The following is an 18760-nucleotide window of genomic DNA, read 5'->3' on the forward strand; positions in this document are numbered from 1 at the left end:
TCACACATCCTCCACGCTCATGAGGGACCTTTCATTCTCCGAATCCCCCCAGATTTTGCCTCTGGCCTGGGTGGTCTCTCTCTCCTTCCTCTTTGCCAGCCCCACTCTTTTTGGTCCTCAGATCCTTTTTGAAACACTTCTCAGTCTTCTGCTGAGAACCCCGCGCCTTGTTTTCTTCACACCTCACTCGCAAGTTCCTTCAAAGTCTTTGCCAGCTCACCTGCCCGGACCTGGTTTACATTTCATTTCATTTCATTTTTCATTGTGGAATCGCTGGGTTTTTATTTTATTTTAGCTTTCATTTAAAGTAGATAATAAAATCCACATGGTTCAAAACAAGCATTGGCCAGTGGTTAACGCCTATAGCTACCTCTAAAGGGTTCTATGACCATGACCTTGGGTCAAGTCACATTCACAAGGGCCTCAAATTCCAAATTTTGTGGCAATCTCCAAACCGAGTTTGGAGGCCTGAAAGAACAAACTCTTTAACTTTAACTTTCAGACAACTTTAAAATTTCATCTACTTTGCAGACCCCATCACCTTAGTGTGAATATATGTATAAATCTTGTAATTACCATTTGAGGAACACAATATGGAACTTCTGTGTACATATTGACAAATAGAAATGGCAAGCAATAGGATGTATTGGAGTACATGAGGAAGCCATTTGGTGTAAACCTAATTCGGCCTGACTTTCTTTTTTCCAAAAGGGCCTGACCATGGCCATTGAGCACACACTGTATATCTGCTTTAAACATCCACTATGGCAAGAACAAATGGCCTTAAGATAAAGGTGCAACTCCCCCTACATTGGCATTTCCTTAGGGATAAGCATCTTTCCTTAGGCTAGGAACTGATTGCTGCGCTTGCCTGTGACCACCCAGCTCCAGACAACAGACCTGCCACCCTGCTGTATCCACCAAGACAACAGATCTACCTGCTGTGTCCATCCGTCGCTGTGCTGACAGAGCAGTCTCGAGACTATTGTAAAAGGGACGTTTCAATCATATGTGAAACATCCTCTTTGGGGGTATATAACCACTCTGTGCACCCCACTTCTTTGGTGCCCTTTCTTCTTTTGGGAAGAAAGGCCCCAGGCCATGGTCCTCACATTTTAGCTCAGAATAAACTCACCCCAAATTTTCATTTATAGATTGGTTATGGATTATTTTTATCAACATATTAAAAGTTCATACATGCTGAATGTACATTTAAAATATAGCAGGAGTTCTATAACTCTCCTTGGCCTTTTGTCATTCTTCAGCCCACTGCTAAGGCTCTGTAGGGGAGGAAGACAATTCCTCTACCCTCCTCGTCCTTTTGGCTGGTTACGAATTGAATTGACACGAGACAGAATAACAGTAGAATATCCAACAAAGCTTTATAAGGTGTTTACACGGGAGAAACCCAGGACAACTGGGTAACTCCCCAGAATGGCTGAAGTTGTCACCTTAAATACCATCTTTAACTAAAGACAAAGGAGGCTGTTGGGGGTAGTGGTTTGGGGCTTCAAAGGGGAGGAAGGCAATTCACATGGAGATGGCAAAGCAAACGTTTAGTAGACAGAACTCTGATAAGGATGGGCTTAGCAAGGACCCTCACAGTCTACTGATACCCAGAGTTACCCATGGTGATGGCCTGTCCTGGGACAGGCCTTTTATCTAAATTCTTTTAGGCAGTTAGGAGGGGAGGTCAAAGTTTCCTTCAGTTGTTTGTTCTTAAAAATAAAGCAAAGAGGCACATTTTGGGGTGGCCAATTCTGATCCCCCACAGCTCAGAAAATATAAATGGCCTCAAGTCTCTACTTCTGTGGGGGGAAAAAAAGGTCTGCTTTTGATCTATTTTATCCCCATAAATGAACCTGTGAAAATTAATAAAGGGAAACCTAATTTAAAATGGAGTCAGGAGGCCAGAAGGGGGAGTGCCCACTGATGTGGGGTGGTGAGCCGAGGAGTTGAAAGAAAGACTTCTTGGACTCTCAAGATCTGGCAGTAGTGCTCTTTTATTTAGAGAATAGTGTGGAATAGCATGGGGACAGGACCCATGGGCAGTCAGAGCTGCTGCGTGGGGACAGGACCTACGGGCAGTCAGAGATGCTGCTGGCATGGGGAGCTGCTGCTGCTGCAAACATGGGTGGAGAGTAAGGCTAAATTTAAGGCATAGGTATGTGAGTTATCTCTTTACAAGACAAAGGAAAGAATATGTAAAAAGAGTTGTTAAAATGGTATCAGTGCCGGTAGGGTCTGGTTATGGGCTGGTCCTATAACTTCTAGATAAGAATCAAACCGGATTGAGTAAATGGCAGAAGTCATCGCTCAAATATTATCTTCAGCTAAAGAGAAAGGAGGATGTTGGGGGGGCGGGGTCAGTTACATGAGGTTGCCAGATAGTAAACAACTTAAGTTCTTGCCTTTGGCATTGATTAAGAGTTTCTAGAGATAAGGTCATCTCCCTTCTTCCCAGCACAGAGAGGAGGCATCTTTACAGATGGAGGTTTCCCTTACAAATGTAAATGTTTCCCAACAAAGGGCAAGCAAACCTTGCTCCTTGGAACCTGCTTCTCATCTGCAGTTTTAAAATTAACCAGCCTAAAATAATCCTCATCACCCACTAGTACCACCAGAAGTCAATTTCAAGAAAGAGAGTCAATTGCCGACCCCAGCAGAAAGCAGTCCTCAACAGGAAAGAATCCTCAATTTCAGGAAGAAATGTACATTGCATCCCAAACAAAAAATGGCTACTCCAGCAACTCAGCCAATGAGAAACCATCACCACCCCAAACTCCTGCTTCTCTCTAATGGACTTTTGGTTAAAACAACGCCCCCACCCCCCAATTTCTTTATTTTTCTCTATAAAATAACATTCCTCTCCCTTGATTGTTGGGCTTGCCTACGGCTTCTGCCATCAATATGCGGGTCCCAAACTGCAATTCTTTGTTTTTTCCGAATAAACTCGTTTTGCTGCTAAGACAACTGGCGGTTTTATTTTTAAGGTCAAGGAAGTCAAAGTCAACAAGCCACAAGTCAAAGGAAAAGCCGATGGCGGGCGGCGAACCCAGCGCACCTGCCCTTAGCGCCCCCGGCGGCAGCCGCTTCTCTGCCCCGGGAGCCCGGGTCCCACGGCGCCTAGCAACCGTTACCGTAACAACCGCAACTCGCGCTTTCTCGCCTCAGAGGGTAGCTCCCCTCTGCATCCCAGAAGGCACTGCGCTGGCTCAAGTTTTCCGCCCCCCTCCATCCCAATATGCAACGGGGCTTAAAGGGCAAGCCTTCCTAATCAGGATGATTATAGAAATGCCTGAGTATCTTGTTTAAACAGTAAAATTGTAATGGGCTCAGAGATGGGAAAGAGCTCCAAAGATCGGTCTTACTGGTTTGTTTCAGAGCGTTTAATTGTAAACCTCGAGGAGAAAAGCCCCATCTTTCCGTAGCTTCGTTCAGGCACCACACTGGCCACCCCGCACAGGCCGTAAGCGTGGGGGCCTCGGGGCCCTAGGCGGGGCACGTGCGCGAGGAAGCGGCGCTGTCTGCTCGCACGGAGCTGGTAGACCGTTCAGCGTGGAGTCATGGGAGGCCTGGAGAAGAAGAAGGTGAATGGGGGAGGTACCGGGGTGGCGGGGGGCGCCAGAAGGTGGGAGACGAGAGCGACGGGGCCTGGGGACTGCGTCTTTCCCCGGTCTTGGTCCATCGTGGGTACAGAAACGGTTGGTGTCAATGCAATGGGAGACAACCGTGAGAAGGGGTCCGCGAGGCGAGGGGGAGGACGGCAGTACTCGGTCGGTGAAATCCGGGAAAGAACCGTGGAGCGGGACTGTAAACGAGTGTTAAGATTACCAAGCACAGCTTCAGCCCAAAAGCGGGCCTAGCCGGAGGACAGCTGTTTACTGAGTGATAAATATTATGTAAAGCCGCTATTACGTCGAGCTCATCATCTCTGAAACTTATTATTCCCTTTTCGATTGAGCCAGGCCCTGCCCTGGACTCTGGGGATGGAGACATAAACAGATGTGTTCCTCTCCTTCCTCGAGCCAACTTTCTTGTGGAGAAGATGGACCCTAAACGACCAAATAAGACGATCACAGATTTTAGATGTGGTGTGAAGGAAGCAAATGAGGAATAAGGATGGAGAATATAAAAGGGTACTTACTTCAGTTCGTGTTGTCTTGGAAGGTCTCTCTGAGTCATAACGTTTAAGCTGAAATCTGAAAGATCAGAAGATCTCGGATGGGTTCTAGGGCTTGAGAGTGCTTAGCGAACAAGTCTGGCAGGGTAAACTGAGTGCTAAGACCCTTAGCGGGGAAAGGCTTGCTGTCTGCAAGGAATTGGCAGGACATCAGGATGGCTGGAGTATAGTAAACCTAGGGAAGACTGGCATCTAGTGAGGTTGGGGTTGGACAGGGACCAGATGGTGCCAGGCGTGTCAGCCACGATGAGGAGCTTGGATTTTATTCTAAAGGCAGTGGGACTCAACTAAAGGGAGAGTAACATGATCGGTTTTTCAAGGAGTTTTTGTTGCTGAATGGAGGATCACTTCGGTGACATGAAAGGTTGGGGGCGGGAGGAAGGCAAGGAAGATGTCGGTGCTTCAGGTGTTTCCTTCAGCTTGACAGTTTCTGTTGGCAATTTGTGTTTAACCCGGCGTGCTATTGAGCACCCAGTAAATGCTAGTGATTGGAGCTGCAAAAATATAAGATGGAAAAATCCTCCTTTGTGGCACAGATGCAGATAGGTAAACAAATCATGACAGCTTTTAAAGCTGGGTTTCACAGCCGTTTTGAGCCAGGTAACGCTTTGTTGTGGGAAGGGCTCTTCTGTGCAACATAGGATGTTTAGTAGCATCCCTGACCTCTTACCCACTAGATTCCAGTAGCACCCAACAATCCAAAATGCCTAATTCTCCCCCTCATCCCCCTCCAGGAGTAAAATCACCCCAGTTGAGAACTACTGATCCCCTTAATGTTTAAAAGGAGTAGTATAGTGGTAGAAGTATGTGTGGCATAAGGCAATGGAAAACACTTCTAATGGAGACTCAACTTTTTGAGACAGTCTAACTCATCTTTGTATCCCCAAGACTTGGTGTGAGTCTGATCCCCAATAGACAGGTAATAAATGTCTGAAGGAAAGAATGAATGAAGGGTGTGTTTCGTGACTGTGAGTTTATTCATAAACATAGCCCTCGGAGGGCTGCATGTTTAGAGTGGGACCTGGCCATCGAGGCCCCACAGTCTTACTCCAGCGGAAGGTCTTGTGTGGAAAGGACATGGTTGGTTACCGTTGCAGACTGCTTTGTACGGTGTGCTGCTACTCTTTATCAGGGATGCAGAGAAGTGAGTGTGAGGCAGCATCTTGGTACCACAGACATCCAGATGGTTGCACAACATAGCGTGCTCTGTTGGGGTAGGTAGAGACCAGGCGTGTCGTCTTTATTGCCCTCACAGCATCTAGCTTGATGCTTGGAACATAGTAGAGGTCTGTTGAATGAATGAATGAGGAAGGGGAAAGATTGTGTGGCTTAGAGCATGCATTCTCAGTCAGATGATGTCACTCCCAAGGGAACAAACATTGGTTGGGAGGGCTCTTAGATGTTACAGTGGTTTGCACCCCTGTACAGGACCACATTACGTAAACAGATCTATGGTATATCTTGGGTGTTAACATTTCATAGGGCTGTGGGAGGGGGGAAGAGGTCTAAAAAAGTTTCTGATGGAGGAGGAGTGGTTATAATGAAAAGAAAGGTTGAGAACACAGGCTTAGTGAGTTAGACACTCAGGCTCTGGGCTCAGACCTAGGTTTGAGACTCTTAAAAAGTTATGTGACCTGGGCAGGTTTGTCACTGAGCCTGTTTCCTCCTCTGTAAAATGGGAGTTTTAATGGCATCCACCTCCCAGTGTTGTGGAGATTAAATGAAATGTTTGGAAATCACTAATCATAGTGGCCAATACTCAGCTACTGGTAAGTGCTTGGCACAGCATGGGATCCACAGCAGCCTCACGGTCCCCAGCATCATGCAGGTGTATGTGTCATTTATGCAGGCTACTGCAAGGATGCTGCAGGAAAGCTTGTTGAGGCTCGTGAGCTCCCTCCAGCCAGTGTTTCTTGTCCCAGAAACCTCTTGGTCACTTATCCAGAGTCTTAGTTGCCTCTGGCACAAGGAATGCCCAGAGATTGATGTCAGTTGCTTCAATCCTTGCTAATGGAGAATTGTTTTTTCCCTGTCAAGTATGAACGAGGCTCTGCCACCAACTACATCACGAGAAACAAAGCCCGGAAGAAGCTGCAGCTGAGTCTGGCTGACTTCAGGTGCGGTGGGAGGAGTGGAGGAGGGTGACCTCAGGGTGCCTGGGCAGCAAATTACACAGTGAAAACTCAGCTGCGTCCCTGTCTTACCTGCGTTGCCACAAACTCTGTCTGGAATTCTAATATGCCCCTTCTTTCTTGCCTCACCTTGTTTTAGTGTGCTGTGCTTTGCCAGGCCTGGTCCGTGGGGAAGCTGGAGGAGACCTGGCTCATGCGCCCCGAGTCATCAGAATGGGACCACTGGTACAGTGGTCTCTCTGCTACTCTCTATCTGAGTCTTTGTCACCTGTTCCCTCTCTTCTTGCAGAAGAGACCCTGGTCCTGTGGCTCAGTGTTCTCAGCTCCTCACAGAGTCAGACCCAGACTCCATGGCCTGTGGGCCCTGCTGCCTGGCCCACTTGTAGTCCTTCAAGCACGCCCGGCACGTTGCACCCTTCCAGCCTTTGTCCTCCTTCTTAGGGTGCTCTTCCCTCTACCATTTATATGGCTACAATATCGATTTCTCTGCAAGGTCTTTCCTGACTCCCCTTGCTAAAAGGAGTGCCTGCCTGCTGCCCCTGTCAACATCATTGTTTCCTTTCTGGTGCCTGTGACAGTCTGCATGATGTGATTTTCAGGGAACTTGTGGTTGTCAGACTCCTGCACTAGGATGTGAGTTCTCCAAGGGCAGGGCCCCAGTGTCCCTGTTCACTGCTCTTTTCCAGGCCCAGCATGGGCAGCGCTCAGCATGTTTACTGACAGGAGGAATGACCTTTGTTTTCCAGGCGGCTGTGCATCCTGAAGGGCATTTATCCCCACGAACCCAAACACAAGAAGAAGGTGAACAAGGGCTCCACGGCGGCCCGAACTTTTTACCTTATCAAAGACATCAAGTTCCTCCTCCACGAACCCATCGTCAACAAGTTCCGGGAGTACAAGGTGAGGCCCGGGCTCTGGGGTCTGCAGGGGGCCCAGCGCAGCTCTGTGACCCACTAACTGTGACCTTGGGCAGGTTCAGCCTCTCCCAGGAGCCTCCACAAAGGGTGAGGTACTTGCTCCTCAAAGGAATGTCTTGGGGGATTGACTGAGAGCACACGTGGAAATCGTTTGCACAGAACCTGGCACGTGATTAATGCTTTACTCGTCGTACCTTTCCCCTGGTTCTTTGGAAAAGAGTAAATTTATTGCCTCTGAGGCAAAGATGGTGCTATTTGAGGGGCTCTGTGGCGTGTTCTCTGCCTAAAGAAACCTCTTCTATTCAGGTTCTTTCTGGAATTGCTCCCCGGAGACCAAGCTTTTCATTCCACAAATAGAAACCATTAAATGCTTAAATACCGCAGGGGAAGTAGAAACCCATTTGTACCAAATGCACATAATTGAAAGTAGACTGCTGTTACTGACACTTGCCCGGCAGCAGGGCCAGGCAGAGGCCTTGGCTGGGAGGGGTGGGGCGCCACCTGGCGGCCACTGGAGACTGGCCAGCAGCTGCCACCAGCCCTTTTGCCCAAGCCCGGCCGGGTGGGTGACTGGCCCTCTCTTGCCTCTGCGTGTTGCAACTACTTAAACTCACTGCATTGGAAGTGGGCCCATTGTGGGAAATGGCTGTCTCGGAGCTGCTGTTCATGACCCCAACAGAGGCGGCCTTTGAGCCTCTGAAGAGGACTGGGGGCAGGCCTGACTCGAAGTACTTGGAGGGAGGTTGGTTGGTTTGGAGGACCTTCTGGGCCTACAACTGGCTTCAGCTGCATTTTCCTGTGTGACCCCGCCCCACACACGGACCTTTGGCTTGTTTCGTGCCCATGCACACTGACGTTGGGAACGAAGGCTGGGCCTCCTGGCCCTGATCTGCCTCGCTGGCGGCTCAGTTGGTCTCTGCTCACTTGGAAAGTAGGGCTGGAGACATTACGTTTTCACCTAAACCTGTGGAGTTGGCACATCTTCGAGTGGTTATCCTGTTCATCGTCACAGGGCTGCAGCAGGCTGGCTCCGCTCGTCACTGTGGGTCCGTCTTGATGTTCCCTGGAGTTGGCTGTTTGGCACATCCTGGGCTGAGGGGACAGATGGCACAGTCAGACAGCTGTGGTCAGCTTCAGGAGGCCCTGAGAATCTCCCGCCCCTTGTATCCCCCTCCATGGAAGAGGAGTCTCCAGGAGCCCTCGGCCCAGCATCAGGGGTCTCCTCTCTTCCAGGTGTTCGTCCGGAAGCTCCGGAAGGCCTATGGGAAGAGTGAGTGGAACACCGTGGAGCGTCTGAAGGACAACAAGCCCAACTACAAGCTTGACCACATTGTCAAGGAGCGGTGAGTTGGGGGCTCAGTCCCAGCAGTGGGGATACAGTGGGGAACAAGACCAAGACCCTGCTCAACTTCCTGGCATCCTTTTGGGGGAAACAGACCAAAAAGCAAACTGACAAATTGCTGTAATGATTGGAAGTCAGAGTCGGTGCCATGAGGGATGCCAACCATGTGAAGGAGGCTGGGGGACATACGTTAGTTACAGGCTTGTCAGAGGAGGTCTCTCTGAGGGGAGACATTTGAGCCAGCCAGGGGAAGTGTGGTCCAAGCAGAGGAAACAGCAGGTGCAAAGGCCCTGTAGTGCAAAAGAGTGCATCAGAGTTCTGCGGATGCACACCAGGTGCATAGTCAGACCTGGAGGACGTGGCTGGACACCTCTGATCTTAACCGTTCCTTGCCCAGCCACCTCAGCAGTCTCGCTCATTCATTGGCTAAGTCAGTGGTCTTAACCAGGGGTGGTTTTGCCCCCAGGGCACATCTGGCGATGTGTGGAGACACTTTTGGTTCTCATGACTTGGATGGGGGGTGTCTGCTGGTGTTTAATGGAATGGATAAAGGTCAGGGATGCTTCTGAGCACCCTACAATTGCACAGGACAGTCCCCACATCACAGAACACCCTGGCCTGAGATGTCATTAGTGTTGAGGTTCGGAAACCCAGGGCTAGGTGAATGTCCGCCTTCTCTTTGGGGCGGCCGGCCTGGGAACGCTTAGCTGCAGGCTGTATGGATGTGGCTTCGTTGAGTCACGCCAGCCACGGGCTAGTCCAGGACGAGCCCTGGCCTAGGAGCTCGACAGCTGCTGTTCTCACCCCAGCCCTGCAGCCCGCGAGCTGGGGGCTGAGAACCGTTCCTCCTCTGAGCAAGTCCTCCTCTCTGACAGAGATGACAGTTGCTCCTATCCTCCCTGTGACTTCCAGCTGTTGTGTGGAACAAATGACAAAAAGGCACAAGAAAAAAGGGAGTGCACACCGAGTGACAGTGTGGCTGTGGTGTTCCCGTTCTGCGTCACCCCCATCCCCTTAGCCACTGCTTAAGGAGGAAAAGCAGTGGCGCAGCAATGGCAATGTGCTGTGTCTACGAAGGGCCTGGGTTGGTGGTTTTGTCTGTCAAGGGGAGAGTGAGGAAACTTGGAGGCACCAGAGGGGGCCCAGTGGGGCTCCCACCTCTGCACCAGGAAGCCGCACACCTCTCCTGCTATTGTCTGGCGAGAGTCACTGCAGCCTTTCAGCCGTCTTGGTCTGTGTCTGCAGACCTGCCAGGCCCCTTCTGACTCGTTGCCGTGAATGATTCCTTCTCGGGCTGGAAGGACCCTGGCTCACTCTGGTCCCGTGGCCTTCACAGAGTTCTTTTCTGAAGCAGCAGGACACTTTCCTCAAAAGGAAGCTTCGTGGAAGGCAGTTTGGATGCCAGAGGCTCTGACAGCTGCTCTGGCCAGGGGAGGAGACTTGAAGCCCCTCTCTCCACTTGTCCCCAGGTGTTGCCAGGGAGCTGCAAGAGTCTGGTTTTAAACCAGCAGTCTGGTCCAACGGTCGTTTTCCAAATGACACCACTGGGATCGGGCGAGGCAGGGTGACCCACCCAGGGTCACAGCTGGGCCTGGAATCCAGGTGTCGTTACTCATACTCCAGTGTCCTTTCCATGCCCCACGCCTCTGTGCCTCAGCACGGCAGCCACACAGCAGTGGATCCTGCCAAGGATGGCTCATTCTCGTTGGCTTCCTAATTTACCGCAGGATTCCTGGAAGCACTTCCTGCTCTGAGTCTGTCTGCCCAGATCCGGTTCTGGCATTTTTACTGCCTGGTTGTTATTGGTTCTGTAAACTAGACAGAAGTCTGGGTGATGAGAGACAAGACATAACCCAGTCTGGTGACCTGTGACCAAGCTAAGACATACGTGCTGCTGAGGACAGGCGGGCCCCCACCCTCTGCCCTAGGTCAGTGTCACATTTTTCTCCTTTCTGTCTTGGCCTCCAGATAGGTTTCCCTTTGAACCAAAGTTTCCACCTTGAGAAAGAGTTAGCCACTGACTTGGTCTGTTCTCTTTGACCATGACATATGGAAGTGGGTCAAGGCTGAGTCCTTGGTGAGCATTGGGTGTCCTGAGGACTCCTGTTAAAGTTTCTCTGATCCTCGGAGCTAAGTGGCGGTGTCCTGGTCCCGAGCTTCCTCCCAAGGCTGTGGAGAGGTTGGCACTGCCAGGCCCCTGGGCATTGCCCGACTTTCTGGTCAGGAGGTGGCAGTGGCAAGGCCTGGCTTGGGAATGGGGCCTCTGGGATGGCTGACAGGGTTGGGGCAAGGAGGTGAGGGCCCCTCTTGGAGCCCCCGCTGACGGAGCCTGTGAGCACTGCCTTCTCGGCCGTGCAGGTACCCCACCTTCATAGACGCCCTGCGGGACCTGGACGATGCCCTCTCCATGTGCTTCCTCTTTTCCACCTTCCCACGGACTGGCAAGTGCCATGTGCAGACCATTCAGCTGTGCCGCCGGCTCACCGTGGAGTTCCTGCACTATGTCATCGCCGCACGTGCCCTGCGCAAGGTGAGCCAGGGCTGCCTGGTGGGGCCCCACCCCGCTCCTTGCCCTGCCGCTCCTGGTTTTCACATGCTGTTCCTTCCCACCCCCAGGTCTTCCTGTCCATTAAAGGCATTTACTACCAGGCTGAGGTGCTGGGACAGCCCATCGTGTGGATCATGCCCTACGCCTTCTCCCACGACGTGAGTGTTCCCACTGGGAGTGGCTCGTGCCGGGTCATTGCTCCTTCTCTGGCTCATAGACTAGGGCCTGGACGAAGGGGTGAGTTGCTGTCCTGCAGCATCCAGCATATGCTGGGTTCCTAAGCATGGGTGGGGGTGGGGTGGCGGGTGGGGTGGGGATGTGCTGCACGGCATTGTGGTAAGAGCTGGAGCCAGCCTGGCTCCACTATGCCCTAGCTGGGTGACCTTCGCCGTGTTCCTCCACCTCTCTGTGCCTCAGTTAATGATGGGCTTCCACTTTATAAGCCTTGTCATGAAGATTTAAGAAAGAAAATCTTGGGGACAGCCCCGTGGCCAAGTGGTTAAGTTCACACTTTCTGGTTTGGTGGCCCGAGGTTCACTGGTTCACATCTTGGGTGCGGACATGGCACCGCTCATCAGGCCATGCTGAGGTGGCATTGCACGTGGCAGAACCAGAAGGACCTACAACTAGAATATACAACTATGTACTGGGGGGCCTTTGGGGAGAAGAAGAAGAAAAAGTTGATTGGCAACAGATGTTAGCTCAGGTGCCAATCTTTACCAAAAAAAAAAAAGGGAAAGGAAGGAAATCTTTCAAAGTGCCCAGTGCTTGGCTCTTTTGGGTCACTGAACAGTGAGCAGCTGCTGGGGCCTGGACAGTGGCTGAGCGCAGCCCCACCCTTGGACCCACTGGGGTCGTCATCCAGCTCTGCCACTAGCGGCAGCCAGACCTCGGCCAAGCTGCTGTGTGTAACTCCTCATCTTCCCCGCTCCAGCCCCCCACAGGGCTGGGGGCTGGGTAGACTGGGGACGGGGAGCCCAGGAGAAGCATTCAGCAGGTGGTGTGACTTCTTCATTATTCTTTTTTAGACTGGGAGGTTTTGGCAGGGATGCATTGAGAGACATCCTGGTTTTTGTCTCTTTATGGGGCATAATTAGCCTCTACTCCCCCAGAGGGTCTCGGCCAGGCCCTCTGCCTGACTTAGCGTTCTGTGGGCCTCCGTTTGGCCCCCCTTTCTGCCTGTGCGTTGAGTGGGAACTGGTGCCATCAGTGGAGAGCAGATGCGCCAGCCTGGCTGGACAGTGGGTTCACTGACCAGGTTCCCAGTGCTCCAGGGGGAGCTGGAGGTCCAGGCCCCTCCCCTTCACCCTGGGCTGGTGGGGGTTCGAGGGCCCGACCCTGCTCTGACTGTGCAGCAGCAGTGATGTTTGGTGGCAGGCTTGGCCCTCAGCAGTCCCTGTTCCCACTCCCTGGGGCAGGTGTGTGTGCCGGAGCCTGTGGCTCTTCCCTCTTGTCCGCTCCATCCTTCCTCTCCTCCTCCTTCCTGCGCGCTCTGCCCTGCCATGCCTCCTTCCTCTCTGGCCCTCCCTCTCCTTCCTTCTCTCTGATGTCCCACCCCCGTGCTGCTCAGACTGGTCTTTGTGTGTCCTTGGTGGTGAATAGGGCCCTGTGGAGGCCAGCCCCCACACAGCTGGGCCTGGGGGAGGGGAACATCCGCCCTTTCCTCCTTCCTCCCCGACCAGTTCACTGCTGCTGCTTCCTCAGCAGGAGGATGGGGGACAGGTCCTGGGTCAGAGCTGCTGTGCCCCCTCCCCATGAGCAGCCAGTGTTGGGCTCCCTGATAGGACCCAGGCAGGTAGTGGGGCAGGTTGGCGGGCCCTGCTCAGCTGGGGAAAATGGAGTGGGTGCTCAAATACTCGCCAGGCCCATCGAGGGCCCTGACGGATGCTCTTGGAGAGATGGAAGTGAGTGGGGGGACAGGTAGGTACTTCTTTGCCCCTACGCCCCCACAGCCCAGGTCACTGCCTGATGGCAGGGTGGAGAAACAGCTCAGCATCGCCCAACACAAAAGGGACGTTGCGATCACTACTGATTTTGGCATCGTTCAGTACATCCTCCTGTCCGGGTCCCAGGGCTTGGCAGGGCTGGGCTGGCCTCCCTGGTTGTGGGGGGCAGTGCGGCTCAGGAGTTGAGGCACTTTGGTCTGGCTCAGATCCTTGCCCTGTTTTGCTTTATCAACTCCTCAGGGACCAAGACCATCCCTTCTCTGTCCCCTGCTTGCTAGGTCGGCAGCTTGAGATGGTGGTTCTGTGCCTCTGCCCTGAGCAGGCGGGTTTCTGCGCACCATTTCTCGAGCTCCCCGGGGCCGAGCTGGGCAGCTGCCGCAGCCTATCCCGGGTCCTCGGGTTGTGCCTTTGCCTTTGGCTTGGGCCTGAGGTGGGGGTTGCTAAATTTTGAGTGTCTGTCCCAAGGCTCCTGCCGGGGCTTGTGGGCGCTGAGGGTTGTCTACCCACTGCCCCCGCGGGGTACACAGATTACTCCAGGGCTGCCTCTCCCAGCCGGGCCAGCGATGGTGCTGGGCTCCAGGAACACTGCCCTCGGGCGCTCGCAGGATAGCGCCGGAGAAGACATTAAACAAAGGTTGGCATGGGCGTGAAGAAGGCATGAGCTCTGACCAGACTGGTCGGGGAAGGTGACCTTTGCAAGGCTGGAAGTCTGAGCCGGGACTTGCAGAATGAGGAGAGGGCCGGGGCAGGGGACGGAGAGAGCCCCTCCTGTGACAAAGCCTTGCCTTTTCTTACTCCTAGCTCCCTCTTCATAGCTTGGGGATCTGGCTCTGGCCTCCAGGACACCCCTAACCCTTGAGACGCATGTCCAGAGCCTCACTGGTGCCAGAATGCTCCTGGGTGGGGATACACCACCTAGCCCCTTCTTGTAGGGCAGAGCTCTGAAGGCAGGGCCACCCTGAAGGGGCTTGTCCTCAGGGAGGCTGGAGCCCCTCGCCCTGGGTGGGTTGTCAGTGCTGTCTTTGCACCCACACTGCTTATGCGCCTCCTGTGCCCCCCAGCACCCGACAGACGTGGACTACAGGGTCATGGCCACCTTCACCGAGTTCTACACCACCCTGCTGGGCTTCGTCAACTTCCGCCTCTACCAGTCTCTGAACCTGCACTACCCTCCCAAGGTGGGGCCCCAGCCCAGCCCCTTCTCACTGTGCAGGGGGCACAGCTGTCTCTCCCCACATGGAGGCTGGGGCTGTGGGCGTCTTCTTCCTCTGACCTTCCCCCTGCCTCCCAGCTTGAGGGTCAGACCCACACAGAGGCGAAGGCCAGTGAGGACACCTATGCATTGGACTCCGAGAGCTCTATGGAGGTGAGAGAGGCTTCTAGAACATTAGCCCTGTATCCCTCAGAAGGGTGGTCCCTGGCCTGGGCGTGCAGTGGTCATGGCTAGATGGGTGGTCTTGGGGCTTGCCTGCGAACTCAAACCCAGTGATATCCCAGAACTGTCCCTGCCTACCCTGGACGACGCCCCCCACCTGCCAGCAGCAGCCCTGTTTCTTTCCTGTAGAAACTGGCGGCCCTCAGTGCCAGTCTGGCCCGCGTGGTGGTGCCTGCGGAGGAGGAAGCCGAGGTGGATGAGTTTCCGCCCGATGGGGTGAGGACTGTGCTGCTTTGCAGAAGGCGGGGAGATGGTGGGAAGGGTTGTTGGGACTGAAGGATCTGGAAGGAAGCTGGGGAGGTGATCATCTCCAACCCCTGCCCTCCACTGGGGGTATGGGTGGGCCTGATGGTGCAACACCTGGCCCCTTTCGCGGCAGGAGATGGCGTTGCAGGAAGAGGACCGCAGGAAGGAGCTGGAGGCGCAGGAAAAGCACAAGAAGCTCTTTGAGGGCCTGAAGTTCTTCCTGAACCGCGAGGTGCCCCGCGAGGCCCTGGCTTTCGTCCTCAGGTGGGGAGGCCTGCAGCGCTGGCTCTGAGCTGGGTCCTGCACTGCACGCCTAGCAGTACCGTTGGGATGGAGTCAGTATCCACGTCTCAGGGCTGCTGTGAGGATACAGCAGAGCGTGTGTGGAAGGTGCTCAGCATGCTGCCGAGCCCATGGGAAGCACTCGTCAGAGGGCAGCTCGCCTCTGTTTTTCACTGGCTCAGGGCAGAAGGTCCATGGGCCAGGATGGAGGGGTCGGCCGGATGGGGGGATGCTAGGTGGGGATGGGACAGGTGTGTTCTAGGAGGGCAAGTTTGTGGACCAGTGGATCCCAGGGCGGGCACCTCGCGTCTGAGTTCTTTCATGTGCTCCCCCTGTGCTTGTAGGAGTTTTGGGGGGGACGTGTCCTGGGACAAGTCTTTGTGCATCGGGGCCACGTATGACGTGACTGACCCCTGCATCACCCACCAAATTGTCGACCGGCCTGGGCAGCAGACCCCTGTCATCGGCAGGTAGGCCCCCAAGGCCTCATCTTCCTCCGCCTGTTTGGGTTTCTGGGTGCAGAGGTCTGTCTAAAGGCCCCTGCGGATGCAGGTAGGCCTCGAGTGGTCCCTGTGACCTGTCTCTGCTGCCACCCTGCGCCAGGTACTACGTGCAGCCCCAGTGGGTGTTTGACTCTGTGAACGCCCGGCTCCTCCTCCCTGTGGCGGACTACTTCCCCGGGGTGCAGCTACCCCCGCACCTCTCACCCTTCGTGTCGGAGAAGGAAGGAGATTACGTCCCCCCTGAGAAGCTGAAGCTGCTGGCCCTGCAGCGGGGAGAGCACCCAGGTGAGCGGGAGGGGCGGGCCAGGCGGTGGGTGGGCAGGCCGGCTGTTTCCCTTCTTGGCCACAAAGGCGGCAGCTCCAGAGAACAGGCATCAGGGAGCCAAAGCCCTTTAACTCCTCTTTGGAGTAAGGCTTAGGAAAGGGGACGTTTGTGCTCCACAGTCAGGTTTTGCTTGATGTTCAGAGTAGCTGAGCAGAAGAAAGGTCTGGAAGTTGTCGTTGATGTTTGCATAGGAGGCACAGAGCTCGGGTGGAGGGCCTGGCATTTCCCCTGAAGGCAGCTGGAGCTGTGGGGAGAGGGGCCAGAGGGGCCACAGTTGGGACAGGCCTGCACTGCCTTTGGAATGTCCCCATGGCCAAAGAGGGTAGTGCCAGTTCTCACCCTGCAAGGGGAAGGGCAGGCTCCCCGGGCATTCAGAAGTCATTGGCTGTTTATAGGAAGTATGAATGAATCTGAAGAGGAGGATGAGGAGGAAGACAACGAGGAGGAAGACAACGAAGGTGATGGTGATGAAGGGGGAGAAAATGAGGAGGAGGAGGAGGAGGAGGAAGATGTGGAGGCTGGTTCGGAAAAGGAGGAAGAGGCCCAACTGACAGCCCTGGAGGAGCAGAGGATGGAGGGGAAGGTACCAGGGGAGCAACCCCACTGGCCACCTTGGTGTAGCCCTGGCTCAGAAGGGCAGGAGCCAAGGGGTTTGGTCAGGGGAGGAACCTGTATCCACAGGTGTCTACCCTGTGTCCCCAGAAGCCCAGGGTGATGGCAGGCACCGTGAAGCTGGAGGATAAGCAGCGGCTGGCCCAGGAGGAGGAGAGCGAGGCCAAGCGCCTGGCCATCATGATGATGAAAAAGCGGGAGAAGTACCTTTACAACAAGATCATGTTTGGCAAGAGGCGCAAAATCCGCGAGGTGAGTCCCGGCCACCTGTCTGACACTCCACAGGTGACCGCCCAGTGAACTTTGAGGCTGGCTTTCCTCTGGGCTGACTCCCGGCTCTCGCCTAGCCTTTTTCTGAGGTTGCTGGCCTGACCCAGCCCAGCCACTGGGGCCCCCTCCCAGGCCCGTGTGTGCATCTTGCTGTGAGCAGCTCTCGCCTGGGCTTTCTTCAGGGTTTCAGTCTCCTTCCTACACCCACTGTTTCCGAGTCTGCCAGGGTCTGGGAACAGAGCTGTCCCAGCGGACTCTGGGCCTGCATTACAAAGGACCACTCAGCAGAAGTGCATAAAGCAGAGGGGCTGCGTAAGGTTTTGGTTAAGCTTCTCCCTCTTTTGTTTCCTCATGTTTACAAAGCCACATATGCCCATTATAAAGAAAATTTTTAAAAAAGTTTTGTGTACACGTGAACTCTAACGGATGGCGTGGAAGTGGCGCACAGCCCTGCCCTTGGGATGGTCTGTAGTAACCCCCAGGTTTTCTTCTGCGTATAATAACAGACGTGGTTTAGGGGCATCATGCTACATATAGGTTGTATTGCAGTGTGTTTGCCATTTAATCACAGCCTGAATTTCTCTCCATGACATCGTACGAAACGTAGCCTGTTCCCTGCTGACAGGCTTCAACTGTTTTCCATTTTTAGTCATTCTTAGAGAACAATCTTGGGCTTGTCCCCACCTCTCTCCGAGTGTCTCTGCAGGGTAAAGTTGGAGGAGTATAATCACCAGGTTGAAAGGCCCACCTGTTTTATAATAGATGTTGCCAAATGGTCCCAGGGGAAAGACTGTACCAGGTTGATCCCTCGCCAGCAGCTCCTGGTGCAGGTTTGGATGGTGCCCAGCTTTCCCAAGTGAAGGCAGTAAATGGGGCAGTTGCCTCCAGCTCTGGGATCCTCGTAACATGCTGAGAACCCATAAAATAATAGTCATAAAGGCAAAGGTGAGGGTATGTGCGCTCACCTGAGGTTATTCAAATAGATTTGTTTGGACTCATGGTAATTGGTCTGTTAGCTTTTCTGGAGGCTCTGCTTTTGAGGGGTGGCCTTGAGGAGAAGAAGGGGAAGTGGCCTTCCCTGCCCTCCCCCCCATCACAGCTTTATCCTCCCCGCTTCCTCCTCACAGGCCAACAAACTGGCAGAGAAGCGGAAAGCCCACGATGAGGCTGTGAAGTCTGAGAAGAAGAAGGCCAAGAAGGCAAGGCCGGTGTGAGTGACGGCAGCCTCCTGATGGGCAAGGCCGGCTCCTGGCGCTGGACTTGGCATGGGCAGGCCGGAGGACCTAGGCCTGGTGACAGACAAGTCTCTCTTCTGTTTCCATGCCCCTCCTCCTCCTGCTGGCCCTGGCCTCCTCTCACACTCTGGCTGGGCCCTTGGGCAGCCCCAGCTTCCCTTCCATGGAGGTCCCTGCTGGTGGCTGGGCGGAGGAGAGGCCTCTCTGACCAGCCCCTTGTCGACTGCTCCCATTCACCCTGGCTTTCCGCAGCCCCCCAACATACTCATTCACACGTAGTTGGACCCCTGATTTTCCCAGTGCCGTGATGGGGTGAGGATGGGGAAGCATTTGCTATTAAACGGCTGGAGTTTTGCAGCCAATTGAATTCTGTGTTCATGAGCCTTGCTCGGGTTGAAGGGCCACCTCGTGCCCTGTGCTCCAGGCTGGGCCTGCCCTGGGTGTTTACGGAGAAGGGTCCACTCATTGCTCAGAGCTCTGGATATCCAAGCACCCCTTTGGGTCCAAGGATGCCAGAAGGTAGGTGCAGAGATTGTCAGTCCGAGCTCTGAAGTTGGTCTGAGCTTGGTTCACATTCCAGCCTGGGTCCTTTCCTCTCAAACTGCCTCCTTATGTGTAAATTAGGGGTAGACGTTCTGGAGCCTCCCTCCCAGGGCTGTGTGGAGGGTCCAGTGATGATGATGTGCAGACTCTGGTGTCAGGTGTCTAGTAAGTAAGCAGACAGCAGCTGTGATTGTCATCACTTCCTGCTGGAGTCAGCCAGGAGGTGAAAGCTAGTGCCTGA

General features: G+C 54.0%; 1 protein-coding gene across 3 annotated transcripts; it reads left to right on the forward strand.

Annotated features, from left to right (window-relative positions):
- The first annotated feature begins 3236 nt into the window (after positions 1–3236).
- Positions 3237–18343, forward strand: PES1 (pescadillo ribosomal biogenesis factor 1). Of its 3 annotated transcripts, none has more exons than XM_001915756.5 (15): positions 3237–3590; positions 6221–6300; positions 7062–7215; positions 8466–8575; positions 10933–11104; positions 11191–11280; positions 14130–14246; positions 14360–14434; positions 14633–14719; positions 14883–15013; positions 15376–15501; positions 15635–15819; positions 16255–16442; positions 16562–16723; positions 17869–18343. In XM_001915756.5, exons 1-15 carry the CDS (start codon positions 3567–3569, stop codon positions 17953–17955), a joined length of 1788 nt encoding a protein of 595 aa, XP_001915791.1. In that variant the 5' UTR covers positions 3237–3566; the 3' UTR covers positions 17956–18343. The 3 variants fall into 3 exon arrangements, with proteins under 3 accessions (XP_001915791.1, XP_070131384.1, XP_070131382.1); XM_070275281.1 differs by lacking the exon at positions 3237–3590 and adding an exon at positions 3740–4139; XM_070275283.1 differs by lacking the exon at positions 6221–6300 and having other exon boundaries at positions 3503–3590.
- Positions 18344–18760: the final 417 nt, after the last annotated feature.

This window comes from Equus caballus, chromosome 8, assembly GCF_041296265.1.
Source record: "Equus caballus isolate H_3958 breed thoroughbred chromosome 8, TB-T2T, whole genome shotgun sequence".
Lineage (NCBI taxonomy): Eukaryota > Metazoa > Chordata > Mammalia > Perissodactyla > Equidae > Equus > Equus caballus.

Coding starts and splice junctions, on each gene's coding strand:
- PES1 (XM_070275281.1), top strand. CDS start 4,110: ATGAGGAATAAGGATGGAGAATATAAAAGG. Junction 14,247..14,359: donor ACCTGCACTACCCTCCCAAG/GTGGGGCCCCAG, acceptor CCTGCCTCCCAG/CTTGAGGGTCAGACCCACAC. Junction 14,435..14,632: donor ACTCCGAGAGCTCTATGGAG/GTGAGAGAGGCT, acceptor TCTTTCCTGTAG/AAACTGGCGGCCCTCAGTGC.